The 17,685-nt window shown below is 56.9% G+C and overlaps 1 protein-coding gene across 7 annotated transcripts in view; it reads left to right on the top strand.

Moving 5' to 3' along the window:
* Positions 1-17,685, top strand: part of DNM2 (dynamin 2) — an 85,501-nt gene that overhangs the window by 30,539 nt on the left and 37,277 nt on the right. For all 7 annotated transcript variants that reach the window (XM_058525695.1, XM_058525694.1, XM_058525691.1 and 4 more), the window contains exons 3-5: positions 9,899-10,048; positions 11,173-11,376; positions 13,955-14,053. In XM_058525695.1, the coding sequence (XP_058381678.1) occupies positions 9,899-10,048; positions 11,173-11,376; positions 13,955-14,053 (453 nt within the window). The remainder of the gene's footprint in view (positions 1-9,898; positions 10,049-11,172; positions 11,377-13,954; positions 14,054-17,685) is intronic.

Below are 17,685 nucleotides of genomic sequence, written 5' to 3'. Positions count from 1 at the left end.
TCCAATGAGAGGCGTCAGCGGATTGGTCCACCACCTCTTCTTCCTGAGTTCTGCCGTGTCATTGGCCAGCGCGAGCCAATGGGCTGCATCCTCTGGGTTCAGGTGTCCAATCTGCTGTGCAGAGCCCTGTGGGTCTGTTTCCCATTCGGCGGGTTGGTGGAGGCAGGGCTGAGCATCTGCGTCTTGAATGAGTTTCCTGGTGATGCTGATGTTCTGGCCTCAGACCGCAGCGGGAAAACCTCTGCCCTGGTGGCCGGGGGCTGGCAGCTGAGACTGCTCGGGTTCAAATCCTGGCTCTGCAGGTTACTGCCTGTCTGGCCCCTGGGGAGGGACCGCTGCTCCCGGCCGTGTTTCCTGTCTGGACAGTGAAGATAATTATAGTACCCCCTCTGTCGGCCGCTGTGAAGCCCACGTTATTCAGGACACGCACAGCCCCTAGAACAGTGCCTGGCCCACGCGAGGCCCTTGCTGAGTGACGCTGTCCCAGTGGCTGCGGTTTTGTGTTGCTGTTTGGGAACAGCTTGCTGGGAGGACAGGTTGGCTGGCTTCCTGCACTGAAAGCTCACGGCCGTGTCATGGCGGGAGGGCTCCAGAGTGGCTGTCACCCAGCGGTGGTCCACTGAGCGCTGTGTGCCACAGGCCGGTGCAAGGACCATGGCTGCCACCACCACCTTCCACCTGCCTTCCTGGTGCTCCCGTTAGTGCTGAGGGCCCGAAGGGGAGACTTGGGGCGAGACCAGCAGGGAGACACGCAGGCCTGGCCCTCACCCCCTGGAGTGTACGTGGTGGGGCGAGGTGGCCGACACCATCCGGGAGGCGGGTCCCGCGGGGCTCCTCTGAGGAAGTGATGTGTGAGCTGAGACTGACAGATGCGCTGGGCTGGGTCGGGGAAGGGGAAGTCGCCTTCCCAGCAGAGAGTGGTGTGTGTAGACGGTAGGCCGTGATGCCCAGAGTGGCCTGTCGGAGGAACTGAAATTCCTTCGGGGGGGCGGGGGGAGAAGCACATGACAAGCGACAGCCCTGCAGGGACACTGAGGGCAGCGACTGTCAGGGCACACATCTGCCCAGTGTCTAACTGGATTAACATTGAAATCTCCATTCCTGCCACCCCCCCTTACAGGGAGGGATCTGAGGCTTCCAGGCTGAAGCTGCTTGCCTGAGAGTACACAGGGTGTCATTCTGAAATCCCAATCTTAAACTCACTCTTGGGGAGTGTGGCCTCAGGCCCAGGTGTGACTTGACCAGATCCTGTGGCCACTGGTGGAGAAGAGACCGCAGGGACCAGCGCAGGGGGCCCCGGGGGAGGTGGGGACAGGGTGACAGCCGTGGAGATGTAGTTGGATCTGGTTAGGCTGTGGGTAGGGGTAGGGGTGGGGGCAAGGGGCCCAGGGTGTCCCCATGAGAGTCGCTCTTGCTGTGTCCCCACTCGCATACTCTCCTCCCCTGGCTGACTGCAGCCTTCCCAGTGCTGGGCCGGATGCCGGGAAGATAGTGCGAGCACCTGAGTGGCCCAGCCCTCCCTGAGCCCTGCTCTGGAGGGGGCAGACGGGGGATCGCTGTGGTCAGGCTGAGAGGGGAAAGCACAGGGCATTGTGGGAGAGTATGTTGGGCACTAGATCTGCTTTGGCCAGGGGCCCAGGGAGAACATTCTAGGCAGGGGCAAAGTCGTGGATGAAGCTGTGAGGGATCCTGGGGAGGAGGGAGGCCAGGGCGGCAGGAGGCGGGTGGCACGGCCTGGCAGGCGTGGTGAGGGATTCAGGCCGTGGAGCCGGAGTGGCGTGCGGGCTGGGGAGAGACTGGCCCAGCCCACTGGCCACCTTGTGGAGGAGGGACAGGCGGGGACAGGAGGGCAGGCGGGGAGGCCGGGGAGAGGTTAGCCAGGCGCCAGGCGAGAGGTGATGGGGCCTGGCCCGGGGCGGTGCCGGGGGCGTGAAGGGCAGTCTAGAGTGACCTCGAGGTGGGGAGTCCGGGCACCGGTCCCGGAGGCACTGAACAGCTGGGGGAGACGGGGTTGGGGGGAGGTGAGACGCCCCGCTACTGGGAGGGGTGAAACTGAGCCCAGTGTGGGGCGCGGTGATGGCTGGGGCTCACGGGGCCCTCTGGGGCTACATGGGGCTGCGTTGCTCTTGGAGATTAAACTCTTGTCCAGCTGGCTCTTAGGGACGGGCCTCCGGAGCCAGGCTGCCACCCCTCACTGTCTGGGGCCTGGGGCGAGTAGCTTTCCTTTCTGTGCCTTGGCTTCCTCATCTGTGAGATGGGGTAATAGTGGTGCCTCTCTCATGGCCGTGGCACCTCATGTGGCTGTGGCGTGGCCGCCCCCTCTTGGGGGTCCGGAGTCCAGGACACGGCCACGAGGCTGGGCCTTGGTCCTCCTCTCTGACGCCCGAGACGCCCGGTGGCGCCGGCTTCTCCTTGTCCAGACTGGTCTCGGTGAGCCATTACTTTTAATCGGCTGTTTAAAAATTACCTCAGACCGCAGCCACCAGGAAGTTTGGTGGCTCCTGAGTGAACCCCGCTCCTCCTTGGGAACCAGCCCTGGGCCTCGTAGCCCTTGGTGTGGGGGCCTGGGACCTCCCCTCCGGGCCTTGGCCTGGGCTGGTGCTCACAGGAGCCAGAGAGGGGCTGTCAGGACTTGGCTCCCAGCCTCCTTCTCGAGGCTTCTTGGTCCTCACGGGGCCTTGCTGGCGTCTGGGACCGCACCGCCTCCTGCTCCCCGGCTGCGGCCAGTCTCCCTCCTCGTCCTCAGGATCAGCTCGTCTGTTCCTGCCTCCAGGCCTTTGCCCTCACTGTGCTCCCCGCCTGGACCACCTGCCCCGTCCTCCTGCTCCTCCTGCTTCTCCTCTTCCCGCCCTGGGCGAGCCCCCGGACCCCCACCCCAGTCACTGCTGCCTTAGTCCCTCCTAACAGGACATCATCCTGTTCTTGCACTTGCTCAGTGGTCTCTCTCCCCCTGGGCGAATGTGCATGCCATGAGGGCAGGGACGCTGATCTGCTTTGTCCACCCACCACTCTCCCCTGTGCCCAGCACAGGGCCTGGCACCCATAGGTGCTCATCTGCATCAGTCAGGCACCTGGGCGTGCTCTAGAGACTGCTGCTGTGCCCTTTCTCTCCTGGGGGCGGGGTTATCAACGACTGTTTATCCAGCACCTTCCCCGTGAGCCTGGCCCCGGCAGGGCCCTTTCTATAAAGACTGCAGACTCCACAGCGGTCAGGGTGTGCCCCGAGCTGGGGGCTGGCACCCTCTCCGATGTGGATGGTTTTTTTTTTTTTCTTTGAGGAAGATCAGCCCTGAGTAACATCCGATGCCAATCCTCCTCTTTTTGCTGAGGAAGACTGGCCCTGGGCTAACATCCGTGCCCATCTTCCTCCACTTTATATGGGACGCCGCCACAGCATGGCTTGACAAGCGGTGCATTCGTGTGCGCCCGGGATCCGAACCGGCGAACCCCGGGCCGCCGAAGTGGAGCGCGCACACTGGCCTCCAATGTGCATTTTTTTCCAACACCACTAAGCAGTTGTCCAGTTCTCAGTGGACACTGACTGGGTGTCCTACAATTTATGCCAGTTCAGACATTACCTCCCTGGAGATGCTGTCAGATCCCACAGGTTAAGGGCTCAGTCCCACAAGACTGTACCCCCACCCTCAGATGCCAGTCGCAAGTGCAGATTGTCACCTGTGCTTCTGACCCACTGGCTATAGATCAGAGGTTCCCACAACCCTATCCTCAGGTTCGATTAATTTACCAGAGCGACTCAGAGCTCAGAGAAACGTATCACTTACTGGATTCCCAGTTTATTATAAAAGGCTATAACTCAGGAACAGCTGGAGGGAAGAGGTGTGCAGGGCCAGGTCTGGGGAAAGGGCGAGGAGCTCCCAGGCTCTCAGGGCACGCCCTCTCCCAGCCCTTGACCTGCTCACCTACCCGGAAGTTCTCTGATCTCGTCCTTTTGGATTTTTATGGAGGCTTCATCACGTGGGTATGGTTCATTAAATCATTCGCCATAGGTGGTTGATTCAACCTCCAGATCTGTCCCCTCCCGGGAGGTCAAGGGGTGGTCCAACCCTCTAATCACATGGTTGGTTGCCTTGGCAACCAGCCCCCATCCTTAGGTGTTTTCCAAGTCTCCTCATTAACATAAACTCAGGTGTGGTTGAAATGTGCTTGTGATGAATATCAAGACTCCTTTATAGCTCGTATCTCTTAGGACATTCCAAGGATTTGAGGACTCTGCCAGAAACGAGGGAAGACCAGATACATATTTGTTATAATAAATGACAGTATCATGTCTTCCCAGTGGCAGCGTGTCCTAGAATGGGAGCTGTTCACAGCTTATCTCAAATCAGAGGGAGCTTGTGGACCAGAAGAGCTAGGGAGTTGTCACGTGCTTTGCCCCTTCTTGGGTGGCTCTGAGAAGTCCCTTGCAGTCCGATCCGTTCGACCATGTGGTACTTGGGGTCTCCCAGTGTATTTGAGCCCCAAGTTGTACCTCCTGGACCGCATCAGCCAGACCAGCGGGCCTGTCGATGACAGGTTTGGGGAAGGCGGACCCCACCTCCCGCTGCCAGAGTCGCTGGTGGTTCTGCCCTTTGCTGGGTTGAGAATGGAGAAGGGGTGGGCTGTGTCCGTGAGGATCAGGGCAGAGCCCCTCCGGGAGAAGCACTGATACCCCAGACAGCCCCGCAGGTTCCCCTAAGACGTGTAGTTGAGCCCTTTGTGTCTCCCTGCGGGCCCAGCACTGTGGAGTTGACTGCTTTCTCACATCGTCCCCACACTGGGTTCTGTGTTGTCCCATTTCATTGTGGGCAAACTGAGGCGCTGAGGGAAGGCCTGGAACCGAGCTGGGCATGGCTAGGCACTCCTACCGCCCTCACTTCCTGTCACCTCCCAAAACCGTGTTGTGGTGCCTGATTCGCCCTTTCCAGACCTGAGGGACCAGGCTGAAGGCAGGTTGTCCCAGCAGAACCTCCATTTCACAGTTCTTGAGAAATGCCAGCTGCACGTGACTGGGTCTGCCTCTGGGGTGGGGAGGGTGATCGGACCTTGCCTTCTGTGCTGTGGGTTTCCTTTAAACAGGAGGCCTTGAGGGAAGGTAGACCTGAGGGGACCGTGGCCTCTGTCATGGGGCTGCTTCCTTGTGCCCCGACCCCCAGGAGGTGGTGGCATGCACTTGTCACCTTCCCTCTGGGGACACCTTCTCGAAGGGCCTGGGGGACGCCCAAGGTGGGGGATTTACCACAGTGGGGACCCGCTGGGGGTCAGGGGAGTGATGTCCGTCTAGGCTGCAGCCCCTAATGCTTTGTAATAGTCACTCAGTAATGAAGTTTTATTGAGCAGCTACTGTGCACCAGGTGCCGGGGAGAGCAGGGACCAGAGCCGCGTCTCTGTTGTCCCGCAGCTCCAGTGTTAGCAGGGGACACCTGAGCATGTGGTGCATCGGTGTGATGAGTGCCATGGAGGAAGGGGCAGGGTGAGGGAGTGGGGGCACGGGGGCACGGGGCGTCAGGGAGCTTCCCTGGGGAGGGGCATTTAGAGCCGAGACCCGAATGAGGTGAGGAACAAGTCCTAGAGGGACGGCAGAACCTCTTTCTAGGAAAAACCCTGCAAGTGCGTTCACTGACCCCCGGTCAGGACGCGGGCAGCGCGCACTGTGGTGGGTGAGGGTGGCTGGCTCCCCTGGGTTGGCAGCGTGACTACTGGGCGAGCGCCTGCTCTATTATTTCATTCCTGCTGGGCACCGGGGCCTGGGCTGGGTCCCGTGGAGCCCCGGGGCCTGATCGCACCCCCTGACCCTCCTCCCAGGGAAGCCTGCCTGGCTTGGAGTGCAGGGCGGGTGGCGTGTGTGCGTGGCTGTCCGGGGGCCGGGAACCCGTGGGACTGGCTTTCTTATCTGTGCCCGAGGAGGGGAAGGTTTGAAAACACTGCAGCCGGGCCGGGACAGAGGGACCAGCTCTGCAGCGGGAACTGGGACAGGCAGAGCGGGCGGTGGCTCGGCCTTGGCTGCGGGGGGCCAGCTGAGAGGGAGCCCTTCCAGGTGTCACAGGCGATGAGCTCAGCCGTAAGGCCTCTGATTTATTCTTTGAGACAGTGGATCATTAAAAAATTATCGAGGCAGGCCCCGTGGCCTAGTGGTTAAGTTCGGTGCGCTCCGCTGCAGTGGCCCAAGGTTTGCAGGTTTGGTTTCCAGGCATGGACCTACACCACTCGTCAGCCATGCCATGGCGGTGACCCACGTACAAAATAGAGGAAGATGGGCACAGATGTCAGCTCAGGGCTGATCTTCCTCAAACAAAAAGAGGAAGATTGGCAACAGATGTTAGCTCAGGGTGGCTCTTGCTCAGCAGAAAAAACCAAAAAGCAAAAAAATTATCTCCAGTACTCAAGTACATACAGGGCTGCAGAGCCCCAGGCTGAGCCCTCCTGTCCATTTCTCTTTTTATTCTCCTCGTGGGGAAGCTGAGGCGCAGGGGGAGCCCGGCCGGTGGGCAACCCCCCTGCCTCCTGCGTAGACTCCCCTGGGTCCAGAGCATCCTCAGGGCATGGGGAATGGTCGCCACTTCAGAGGGATGGCGGGCACGAGCTGTGTGCCCCCCCCCCGTGCCTGCCTGCGTCATCTTGGGCTGGGCGGGCTGGCGTCAGGCCGGCCGCCCCCCAGGAGGTCCCTGCTGGCTTCTGGCGTGTTGGGGCTCTTTTCTGAGCGCCCATGGCCCTGCTGTGACGCGGGTGTGCACTGTCCATCGTCCCCGTCAGACTGGGAGCCTGGCTGTGGGAAGGAGGGAGGGGACGAAGGGAGGGGACGACGGGTGGCCCCGCCACACCCGGTCCCTGTCCAGCCTCCTGCGTAGCCAGCTTGGTGGCCTTGGAGTCGGGCCACCTCGTGGAAGCTGAAGCGGAGACCATGTTGTCTTCCCGGGGGAGTCATTTAATTGTGTGCGTAATTATTGAGCACCTACTGTGTACCCAGAAGGAGCCCCAGGGGTGGACAGCATAGATCAGATCCCTGCCCTGTCGGGTGGCCCTTCTAGCAGGGAACCAGAGAAAATACACAGCGTGACACGGTAAATGATATTAGTGTGCTCGAGGATGGTAAGGAGAGGGACTGGGGAGATTTGTCATGTCAGGTGAGAGCCAGGACAGGCCTCACAGAGAAGGTGACACCTGAAGGAGGCGAGGAGGGAGCTGTGGGGCCGTCTGCAGGCAGAGAGAAGAGCTAGTGCAAAGGCCCTGAGGCAGGCGCGAGCCTGGATTGTGAGCAGGGAAGCCAGCGTGGCCGAGGGCCGTGAGTCGAGGTCAGAAGTTGGGGGGAAGGAAACTTTGTAAGGCCCTGTGGCATGTGGTGAAGACTCGGGCTTTTACTCGGGTGAGGTGGGAGCCGTGGAGTATCCTGAGGAGAGGAGGGCCAAGGTCTGGCTTTAAGAGGGTCAGTACTTGGGGAGAAAGCAAGCTTGGTGGAAGCTTTTTAACGTTGAAATGACCCTGGAATATAGCACACAGTTCCAGAGTAACAAAGAGCCCTGTAAAGAAGACAGGAGGTGAGGGATGGGCCTGGCTGGCTCCCGAACCTTCCTCTTGGGCACAGAGGGTGTGGTTTCTGCTGCCCACTGACCTGCTGGGGAAGAAGGCATGGCTTCCAGCACTGTCTCCTGCATGTCCTGCACCCACACAAACGGGAGGCTGCCAGCACACACTGGGCTCTGGGGGGGGCCCCAGCTGGCAGGTCCTGGTCCCGACAACATCCATGGTGGCCTGGATCTGACGGGTGGAGCCCAAGACGCAGGCTGGGGTGCCGGGTGCCATGGAGTCAGGGAGGGCTCCCTGGGAGAGGCGACAGGCGGGCAGGGGGAGGTGGGGCCAGGCCTTCCAGGCACCAGGCTTAGTGGGGCCGGGGTGTGGAGGGGAGAGATCCCATGTCATGGTCCCCAGGCACTGTCCCATCTCGCATCCCCTGCCTTCCTGGAAGAGCGGTGATCTCTTGTGGGTACTGAGCCTGGGGCCTTGAGCTGGGAGAGAACTGAGGTTTGCCGTGGGGTTGGAGGACTGTTCCATTGTTGGTGGTTGCTGCAGAAGAGCAGCCGCCTCTTGTCCCTGTGAAGGGCTGGAGCGTGACCGTCCTTGGGCGCTGGCTCAGCTGGTGGGGGTGGCGTGGGCGATCCTGGATCCCCCAGCTGGCGTCCTCATTGCCCCTGCTCCCGAGTGGCCAGTGCCCGTGCCGGACTAGGTCCTCAGTGATCTGGGCCCACGGAGCCCCCTGGCCCCTGCAGCAGAGGTTCAGAGAGGTGACAAGCCTGCTGGTGGCCTCAAAGCCCATGTGACTTGAGAGCCACTACCTGGAGACAGATTATCTGAACTCCATATCCCGGCTCCACCACTCAGCTTGGGCCACGTCACTTCATCTCTCTGGCCCTCAGTCTCTTCATCTGTGATATGGGCATCGTGGAGATGCCTACCTGCTAGGGTGCTTGCTCGAGAGGAGCAAATGGGACCGCACGCAGGGCCTGGGCAGAGCAAGCACGGGCTGAATGTTAGCCATAGTTTGTTAGATTACAGTGATGGAGGGCAGTCCTCTCGGCGCTCATTTCGTTCTGTCTTGTTACACCTCCAGGTAGAGATTCTAGACCTACTGGGTTTTCTGTGTCGTGGGGCACCATCTGCATCTCCATCCTTTGTTTTGAGGCAGCTGATGGTGTGTCTGTGCTGTAGTTTAGGTAGCCAGGTCTCCTGCTGGTAGACGTGGAGGCGATTTCCAGTTTTCAACTCTTAGAAACAGCATAGCCGTGCACGTCTTTGCGTCCCTGCGGTGGTCCAGTTCTTTGGGCTGTTTGCCAGCGTGACTGACTTCCCTCTTCTTTTAGCATCACTGGAGGAGCTGTGGTCTCTGCGCCTAGAAGGTCCCCCCTCTCAGCATTGACTATGAAAATTCAAACATAGGGAAAAGTTGAGGAATTGTACACTCACTGCCTGTGTCCCACGGTGAACGTTCCTTGTTCTTGCTTTATCCCCACCTGTGCTTTGAGTCTCTCCGGCTCAGTGACAGGACCAGCCCTGCCTCGTCAGTCAGTTTTTTGGTTCTTTTCATCTCAGCATCAATATGCCTTTCAGACACCCCGGGCTCAGAAGGCGTGACGAGGCCTCTTACATCCACTCGAGACCTTGCCCAGAAAGTGTTTCTCCTGAGGGGTTCACGTCTAGGTGGGGGCCCCTAGAGTAGCCAGGAGGAGAGGGGGACAGCGAGCTGGGCTTGGGTGAGGCCGGCAGTGGCCGCTGCTCCGCATACTGTGAGGCGCCTCGGGGAAAACGATGAATGAGGCCCACGGATACGCACCCGGGGGTCTCGCCGAGCTGGAGAGTGTGGCGGCTCCGGGTCCACTCGGACAGCGGCTTGTGTCTTTTGACCGTGACCCGCAGCGAGGGAGGTTCTACGTTACGACCCAGGACACAGTGTAACACTGGAGCAGAAGCTCCATCAGACATAACCACCCGCGCTCTGGGTGACGGATGCTGATATTTCCTCTTGTATCTTGTTCATCAAAAAAAAAAAAAAAAGAATAAATGCTCATCACACCCACCTGTTGATGATTTCTTTTTTGGCTCATAATACGTCATGACATGTTGTTTTGCCAAATGCTTCAGGGGAACGTCCGTTCCACGGGGACAGGATCTTCGCCCGCTTTTTCCTCGTGGAGTCCCTGAGGTCTGGAATGGGGCTTGGTCTGTAGGAGCGCCCCCCCAATACTTGTCACGAGAATCACTCTGTTGCTCCCCACATTCCTAGAGCGACTGTAGCTGATTCCTCAGGCTCTCTGCTTGACAAAGCGCCTGTCCCTGAAGGCCGTCTGCTCTCCACCCGCTATCAGACCGTTTCTCTTTCTCATTTTGAGCATCTTTCTTCCTTTTTCAGAATATGCCGAGTTTTTGCACTGCAAGTCCAAAAAGTTTACAGACTTTGATGAAGTCCGACAGGAGATCGAAGCGGAGACCGACAGGGTCACGGGGACCAACAAAGGCATCTCCCCGGTGCCCATCAACCTGCGGGTCTACTCGCCACATGGTAGGTGGCACAGGCGTGGACCCATCACATACGGGGCAGAGGAAAGCTGACTGGGCCAGTCACGCGTCGGGTCGGCCTCCCTCTCACAAAGAGTAACAGCCTGCCAGGAAGACTGTTGGGAGTGTTGGGGACTGGGGCAAACTGCAGCTCTATGCTCCTTTGCAAAGGGCAGCCACCACTTGGCTCCCAGGTGATGGTGGCCATAGTGACAGTAGCCCAAGATAGCCAGGTCTGCCAGTTCCCCGGGAGGAGCCAGAAAGCCAGACTTCTCTGCAAAATGACCTTATTTTTTTTTTGGTGAGGAAGATCAGCCCTGAGCTAACATCTGCCAATATGTCTCTTTTTTTTTTTTTGCTGAGGAACACTGGCCCTGGGCTAACATCCATGCCCATCTTCCTCCACTGTATGTGGGACGCCGCCACAGCATGGCCTGCCAAGCACTGCGTCGGTGCCCGCCCGGGATCCAAACCGGCAAACCCCGGGCCGCCGCAGCGGAGCGTGCGCACTTCACCGCTTGCGCCACGGGGCCGGCCCCGAAAAATGATCTGATTTTAAAACCACATCATTTAGACAGAGCAGCAGCCTGCGGCCGTGTACAGCCTCTGGCCTAGAGGCACAATTGCTCACTCGGACAGCACTGGGGGAATATTCCAGGCGACTCTAACTCTTCAATATGGCTTCCTTGTAATGAGTTTTAAAATTAATTTTTGAATAAATGATGCCTATCCATGGCTCATATTAAAAAATTACGAAAGAGCCTACAGCAAAACCCCTCCCTGGCTCCCAATATTGCAAATATATTTCGTGTTCTCCAAGTGATGTATAATGCATGTGTAAGCAATTATGAATATATACGTGTATATCAGGGATGTGTGTTTCACCACTTTTACTCAGATTGTAGCATAATATAAAAATTGTTTGTGTCTCTTTGTATGAACGCATCTCAGAGTATGTTTCCTATGAGAGTATCATCTTCTTAAAAAGTTTTTAGTGGTTTCTTGGTACTGGCTGAATGGATGGGCTGAAATTTCTTAGCCATTTAGAGCGGTGCAGTCTGCAGAGGCACATGCCTCCCCTCCACTCCCGAGGGCTCTGCCGACCTTTCCCTCTTGTTTCCCTCCCAGTGTTGAACCTGACCCTCATCGACCTCCCGGGCATCACCAAGGTGCCTGTGGGGGACCAGCCCCCAGACATCGAGTACCAGATCAAGGACATGATCCTGCAGTTCATCAGCCGGGAGAGCAGCCTCATCCTCGCCGTCACCCCTGCCAACATGGACCTGGCCAACTCGGACGCCCTCAAGCTGGCCAAGGAGGTCGACCCCCAAGGTAACCACCAGGCCCCACAGCGCTCTCTTGCAGGCGCCTCAGAGCATTGCAGCTTGCCCGGCATCCTTGATGCCAAGTCAGGGGTGTTCCTGTGGCCTCTCTGGGAAAAGGCCTCCTGGGACACAGCTTTGCCTTGAGGGCCGGCCGTGCAGGAGGGCATGCTCCGGGAGCCGTTGTGGGGTGTTGGGCATTCCTCCTTGGACACGACGGCCCCCACTTTGCCCGCTCAGGAAGCTAGTCTGGGGGAGTGGGAAGAGCCCAGCCCTCCTAGGGCACAGATGTGAGTCCAAATCCTGCCTCTGGAAGTTACTCACCCTCCCCAAGGCTTGGCCCCCCGTCTGTTGAAACAGGAGCAGCAATCCCAGCCTGTAGAGCTGTTGAGAGGACTGGGGATATCTCCGTAACTGCTCAGGGGCCAGGCAGGGAAGCACGGAGAGTGACAAGTTAATGAAGCGAGTTGGGGCAATAGGGAGTGGTGGAGACTGTGGCGTCTTTGGCTCAGGGCATTCTGGGTAAAACTTTTCCAGTGGCCGTTTATTCAGCAAATGTCAGTTAAGCACCTGCTGCGTGCCAGCCTCTGTTTTGGCCTTGGGAACCTTGCGGGGGACAAACCTGACAGAGTCCCTGCACTGGGGAGCTGATATTCCAGTGGGGGAGACAGAATCCAACAAGGAAATAAGCAAGTGGGATAATTTCAGGTAGAGGTAAGCACTGGAAGAAAACAGAACCCTTTGAGGGTGACTGGGGTAAGAGGGGGTCCGGGGCCGATGTGAGGTTTTAGGCAAGATCAGGATGATGAAAAGAGCCCAAGTCCAGGAAAATGGACAGTGGATGCTAAGTAGGCTGGTGGGATTTGAGCCTGGGGTGCCCAAGACACAGCGAGGAGGCCAGTGTGGCGTGGCTGGAGCAGAGCGAGCCAAAGGGAAGACAGAGGGGCCGAGGCTGGTGCATCGGGCCTGGTGGGCTGCCGTGGGGGCTGGGCATGCTCTGAGAGCTGTGGAGTTTTAGTGGAGTGTGACACACACAGGAATACGTTTTGCAAAATGCACTCCGACTGCCTGATTCCACAGTGGTTTGGAGGGGGTGGGGACCAGTAAGGAGCTGGGGGAGACAGGCTCTGTGGCTCACGCTCCCCATTGCCAGCCCCGGGTCAGGCCCGGAGGGCGGTCCCCACACTGGACTGCGAGCTCCACAGAGTCCAGGGCTGAGCGCTGACCATCCTATCCCGTGGTGCACAGGCCATGCCAGCTCCCCCCAAGGTCATCCCAGGTGCACTTTCCCGGGAGGGGCCGGCCCTGCCCACAGCCCCCCACAGCCTCCCTGCCCACAGCCCCCCACAGCCTCCCTGCCCACAGCCCCCCACAGCCTCCCTGTCCCGCCTGGTCTGGTCCCACAGAATGGGGTGTGACTGTGACAAAGACGCGGCAGAGGCTTGATCAGGCAGTGAGAAGATCTGAATGAATACGATTAAGCATCATTCGTGAGCTTGATGCTGGCATTCTTCCTTAAAAAAAATATTTTTTTGCCTTCGAAAGTATTCCTTTTACAATGTCACCATTGTAAAATATAGAACCTAAAAAGTACTAGCCTCTCTTCCCCTGCAGAGGTAGTCGTGGCCACTCTTGGCAAATATTTTTTCGGAGTTTGTTCACATTTTCAAAAACGGGGTGATGTTTTTTTATTTTCCTGTAATGCGTGTGTGTTTTCCTCTTACCGCAGGGACGTAGGTGCGTGGCCGTCCACCAGGCGGCCCGTGTTGCTTTGTCTTTGTTCTTGAACGGCTGAGTTGCTTCTGGCCTTTCAGAAACCACGCTCCAGTGAGATGGGACATTCCCAGTAGAGTCCACACCCCCAGACCCCCTCCCCAGTCATGCCCCTCTGCCCCTCCGCCTCTCCCCTCCCTGCCCCGCACCAGCTCTGTGGGTATTCACAGCTGTGGTTCCTTGGCCCTCCGAAAAGGTGATGCCAGCTCACACTCTCACACTTCTCTCTGTCCCCTGTATGTCACACACACTCACACACGCACACACGCTTTGCTGGGGGGGGTTCCCTTGGTTCTGAGTGACTTGGGGAGAGGAGGAATTCGATGGGGTGGTTTCCAGAGTGGAGTTTTGGCCATTTAGGTGAAAGGTAATTCTAGAAACAGTCTCCGCTGGTTTGAATGTTACGTTGGGACTGCGCATGCAGCTCAGAGAGCGCAGCACGGAGCCTCTGACCTGGGATTCCAGTTTCCATGGGGTTTTCCCCTGCTGAACTGGGATTCCAGTTTCCATGGGGTTTTCCCCTGCTGCTGCAGCGGCGGGCTGCTCTTGAGGATATACAAGTGACAGTGACAGTGGCCAGCGTTTGTTGATTGAACGTTTGTCACGCACAGGCTTATCCTCATGGACAGCCCCCTGAGATTGTGCGGTTATGTCTTCATTTGACGTGAGGGAAACTGGGGTCCAGGCAGGTGACGCTATGGCTTGTCCCAGGCCACACGACCTGGAAGTAGGGTCCCAGTTGGACCCCAGGTGGCCGGAGGCGGCCAGCCCATGCTCCTTCCTCCTGGTGCCCTCTGACCTCTGGGCTCTTTCAGGCCTGCGGACCATCGGCGTCATCACCAAGCTGGACCTGATGGATGAGGGCACCGATGCCAGGGACATCCTGGAAAACAAGCTGCTCCCCTTGAGGAGAGGTGCGGCCGGGGGGCGCGTGGGGCCACGGGGCGGGGCGGCCGGGAGGCCACGGGAAGGGAGGGGCTGGGGGTCATAGCACAGGGAGGGCAGACCTGGGGGGGCACAGGGCCAGGGAGGGCAGGAAAGATGGGTGGGGCTGAGCGGCACATTTTGAAAAGAGTCTTTGTTTTTGTTTTATCATTACTGAAATCTTGGCAAATGTTCCATACATTCACCGTCACCCGTTTCCCCGCTGCCCCGAAGTAACTGCTTTCCTGTGCCACCCTAAACCCTTCTCACTTTTGTTTTCCTGAGGGAACATATGTATCGTTTTCTTCTGATTTGTACACATTCAGTTTTCAGTTACACAGTTCACACCTGCTCGTGTTTGGACCATCAGAAAACAAATGTATAGAAAGAAGAAACTAGAATCAGCCACAGCCCAGCTTTCCCCCAAGAGCCACTACTTAATACTTTGTGGCCCTCCTTCCAAAAAGTTCCTCAGGATTTGTAACTTTTGTTGATTTTCCTACTTGCTTTCTATTATGAACATTTTCAAACGTTCTGGAAAGTAGAGAGAGCATTGCGAGCGGCCCTCATGGACCCAGCCTCAGTGGTTATCGACACACGGCTGATCTTGAATCCCCCGCATGACCTCTCCTCCTGGTGGTGTTTTCTTCGTGGGGGATTATAGAGAAATCCTTGGCCTCATGTCCAACTCCTAAGTTTCTACTCAGACAGCTCGCCTTCCTGCTCCTCTGTTTTTTTTCTGTACCATTTATTTCTGGAAGAAACCAGGTCATGTTCACATTCAGGATTTGGCCAGTTGTAGTTCCCTGTAGACTGATCATTAGATCTAGACAGAGGCCTGATTAGGCTCAGGCTCCAGTTAAGGCTCAGATCTTCTGACAAGAGAAGCCTAAATGTTTTCATTTTCAAAAAATGAGAATAGCAAACATTTAGTAAGTGTCTATAATGTGCCAGGCACTGTTCTGTGCTCCTGATGTGTGAGAGCCCATTTAATCCTGATCACAATCCAAGCCGGTGGCTCTCTTCTTATCCCCATTTGGTGGATGAAGAAACTGAGACGCAGAGAGGCTGAATCCCTTGCCCCAGCTCACAGAGCTCACGAGTGGCAGAGCTGGTTTTGCACACCAGCTCTCCAGCCCCGTGCTGCTGTCTGACCTGCTTTTCCGTTTCACTGAGCAGAATATCAGAACATTGCCCCCTGACAGGTAAATATTCTTCAAGACGACTTCAGAAGGTCCTGTGGAATCCCTTATATGGGGCTGCATGGGCCATTACTCATTCCCCATTTGTTGGACACTTAGGTTGGTTCCCGTTTTTTACTGTGGTGCCGTGTTGGATATCCATCTAGGTTTTAATTTTTTAATTTTTTTTCAGGCCATTTCTTTGCTAATTGCTTCCCTGTTCTTCCCCATCCCTTCCCTCTGGGATGAGCTCTCAGCTGTGGGCACCTTCTGGCCCTTACACTTTGCCAGCACCATTTTGATCTTTTCTTTTGCTCCTGGGGGTTCCCTCATCAATGTCTGGTCTGGGATAGCCGTGGGGACAACATTCAGACCTTGGATACCACCTTCCCCCAGCGCTGCTGAGCCATCGTGTGGTGAGAGGTGGCCCCGGATCAGGAGAGATGCGTCCTCAGGGGCAAAACCCCAAAAGCCGTGTGGCTGTGAGGGTCAGGGGCTGAAGAGCGAATCCGTGTCAGAGGTTTAAGAAGGAAGGGTCAGTGCTGGAGAGGGGAGCAGACCCCTCCTGTCCCCGAGCCCTGCATCAGCCTCCCTGACCCTGTGCTCCCTCGTACATATCTCAGGCCATCATCTTAGACCCCGAGGGACAAGCGCTGGGCTCAGCATTGCCGCCCGAGTGGCCGGATGCCATGGACCTCCCCAGCTGCCTTTCTCCCCACTCGCTTATCCCCATCTCCCCTCCTCTGCCTTCCTGTCTGTCTCCAAGAAAGTCGACTCTTCCTCTCTTGTACGCTTACTCCCCACTTAGGACCTCAGACTCTTCCTCGGTTTTCTCCTCTCGCCCTGTGACTTTCAGAATTCCTCCAGCTGGATCCTTTTTCTTGGTTTGCAAAAGACACAAACTCTTGCACCTTTAAAGGATCCCAAAACCAAGCCAGCCGCCTCTCTCTGCCCCTGCTGTTCCCTTCTGCTCCCTATGGTATGGGTGATAGTGACTTTGAGATCCACACAGATCTGGGTCCAGATCTTGGTTCTCCTACGAATCCTCTCTGTGACCTTGGGTAAATGACATGCCTTGGTTCCCTCATCTGTAAAATGGACATAATGACAGATTTGAAGTAGATGAAAAGCAGTCGCCTCAGCACAAGAGTTGGCAGGATAAAGGGCAGGCGGGTGCTAATTATGTGAATAACGAGTAACAACAACCACATCTATTTACAGAGCACCTGCCACGTGCCGGCCACTAGGCTGAGTTCTTATTCCCACGACACCCATCCCTACACCCGTACTGCTGGGTGCCTCGTGTCCACGCTCGGGAGCTCCTGGCTCTACTGGGTTTTTTTTTCTTTTTTTTTTAATTAATTTATTTGTTCCCCCAAAGCCCCAGTAGATAGTTGTATGTCGCAGCTGCACATCCTTCTAGTTGCTGTATGTGGGATGCGGCCTCAGCATGGCCAGAGAAGCGGTGCGTTGGTGCACGCCCGGGATCTGAACCCAGGCCGCCAGCAGCGGAGCTCGCGCAGTTAACCGCTAAGCCACAGGGCCTGCCCTCTACTGGCTTTTTGAACGCCACCTCCCTACCCTTCTCCTCTCCCACTTCCTATATAGCCAAATGTTGCAAGTTTTTTCTTAGAACTAGCATTTTTATCCTAAAAATAGTTTTGCATGTTTAAAAGAAATTTCAGAATTTGACCAAAGGCTGTCAATTAGGAGGCTGTCTCCCAAGCCCCATTTCTCATATGTCTTCACGGTTAACTGCTCCTTGCATTTCATTCAGAAAAATTTAACACAACTAGAATCATTTTTAAAACTTACCCAGGGGGCCGGCCCAGTAGTGTAGTGGTTAAGTGCCCGTGCTCCGCATTGGCGGCCTGGGCTTCGCAGGTTCGGATCCTGGGCGCGCACCGACACACCGCTTGGCAAGCCATGCTGCGGTGGCGTCCCATATAAAGTGGAGGAAGTTGGGCACGGGTGTTAGTCCAGGGCCAGTCTTCCTCAGCAAAAAGAGGATGATTGGCATGGATGTTAGCTCAGGGCTGACCTTCCTCTCTCTCTCTCTCTCTCTCTCTCTCTCTCACACACACACACACACACACACACACACACACGCGCGCACACCCACCCCCCCACCCACCCGGTTTTCTTCAAGTACTTCTGTAGTGTCATGCTTTATGTGTAAACCTGCGATCCCTCGGGAGTGGAGTTTGGGAGGTATCCGTCTTCACTGCGTTGCCAGCAGCGACCGTGGAATCCTCCACCTTTCCTCCCGCTGCATTTGGAGTGTGAACCAGTAGTTCCCACCTGCTGCTGGGCGAGGTTTTGGACTCTCCATTCTGTTCCCTTCGTCTCCCTGGACCTCCATGCCCCAGGACACCCGACCTTTCCAAATGTAAGGGCTTTATAGTAGGCTTCAGTGTCCGGCCAGAGTAGCTGTCCCTTGT

The sequence above is a fragment of the Diceros bicornis genome, chromosome 30 (assembly GCF_020826845.1).
Source record: "Diceros bicornis minor isolate mBicDic1 chromosome 30, mDicBic1.mat.cur, whole genome shotgun sequence".
NCBI lineage: Eukaryota > Metazoa > Chordata > Mammalia > Perissodactyla > Rhinocerotidae > Diceros > Diceros bicornis.
This window is presented reverse-complemented; position numbering and strand designations above follow the sequence as displayed.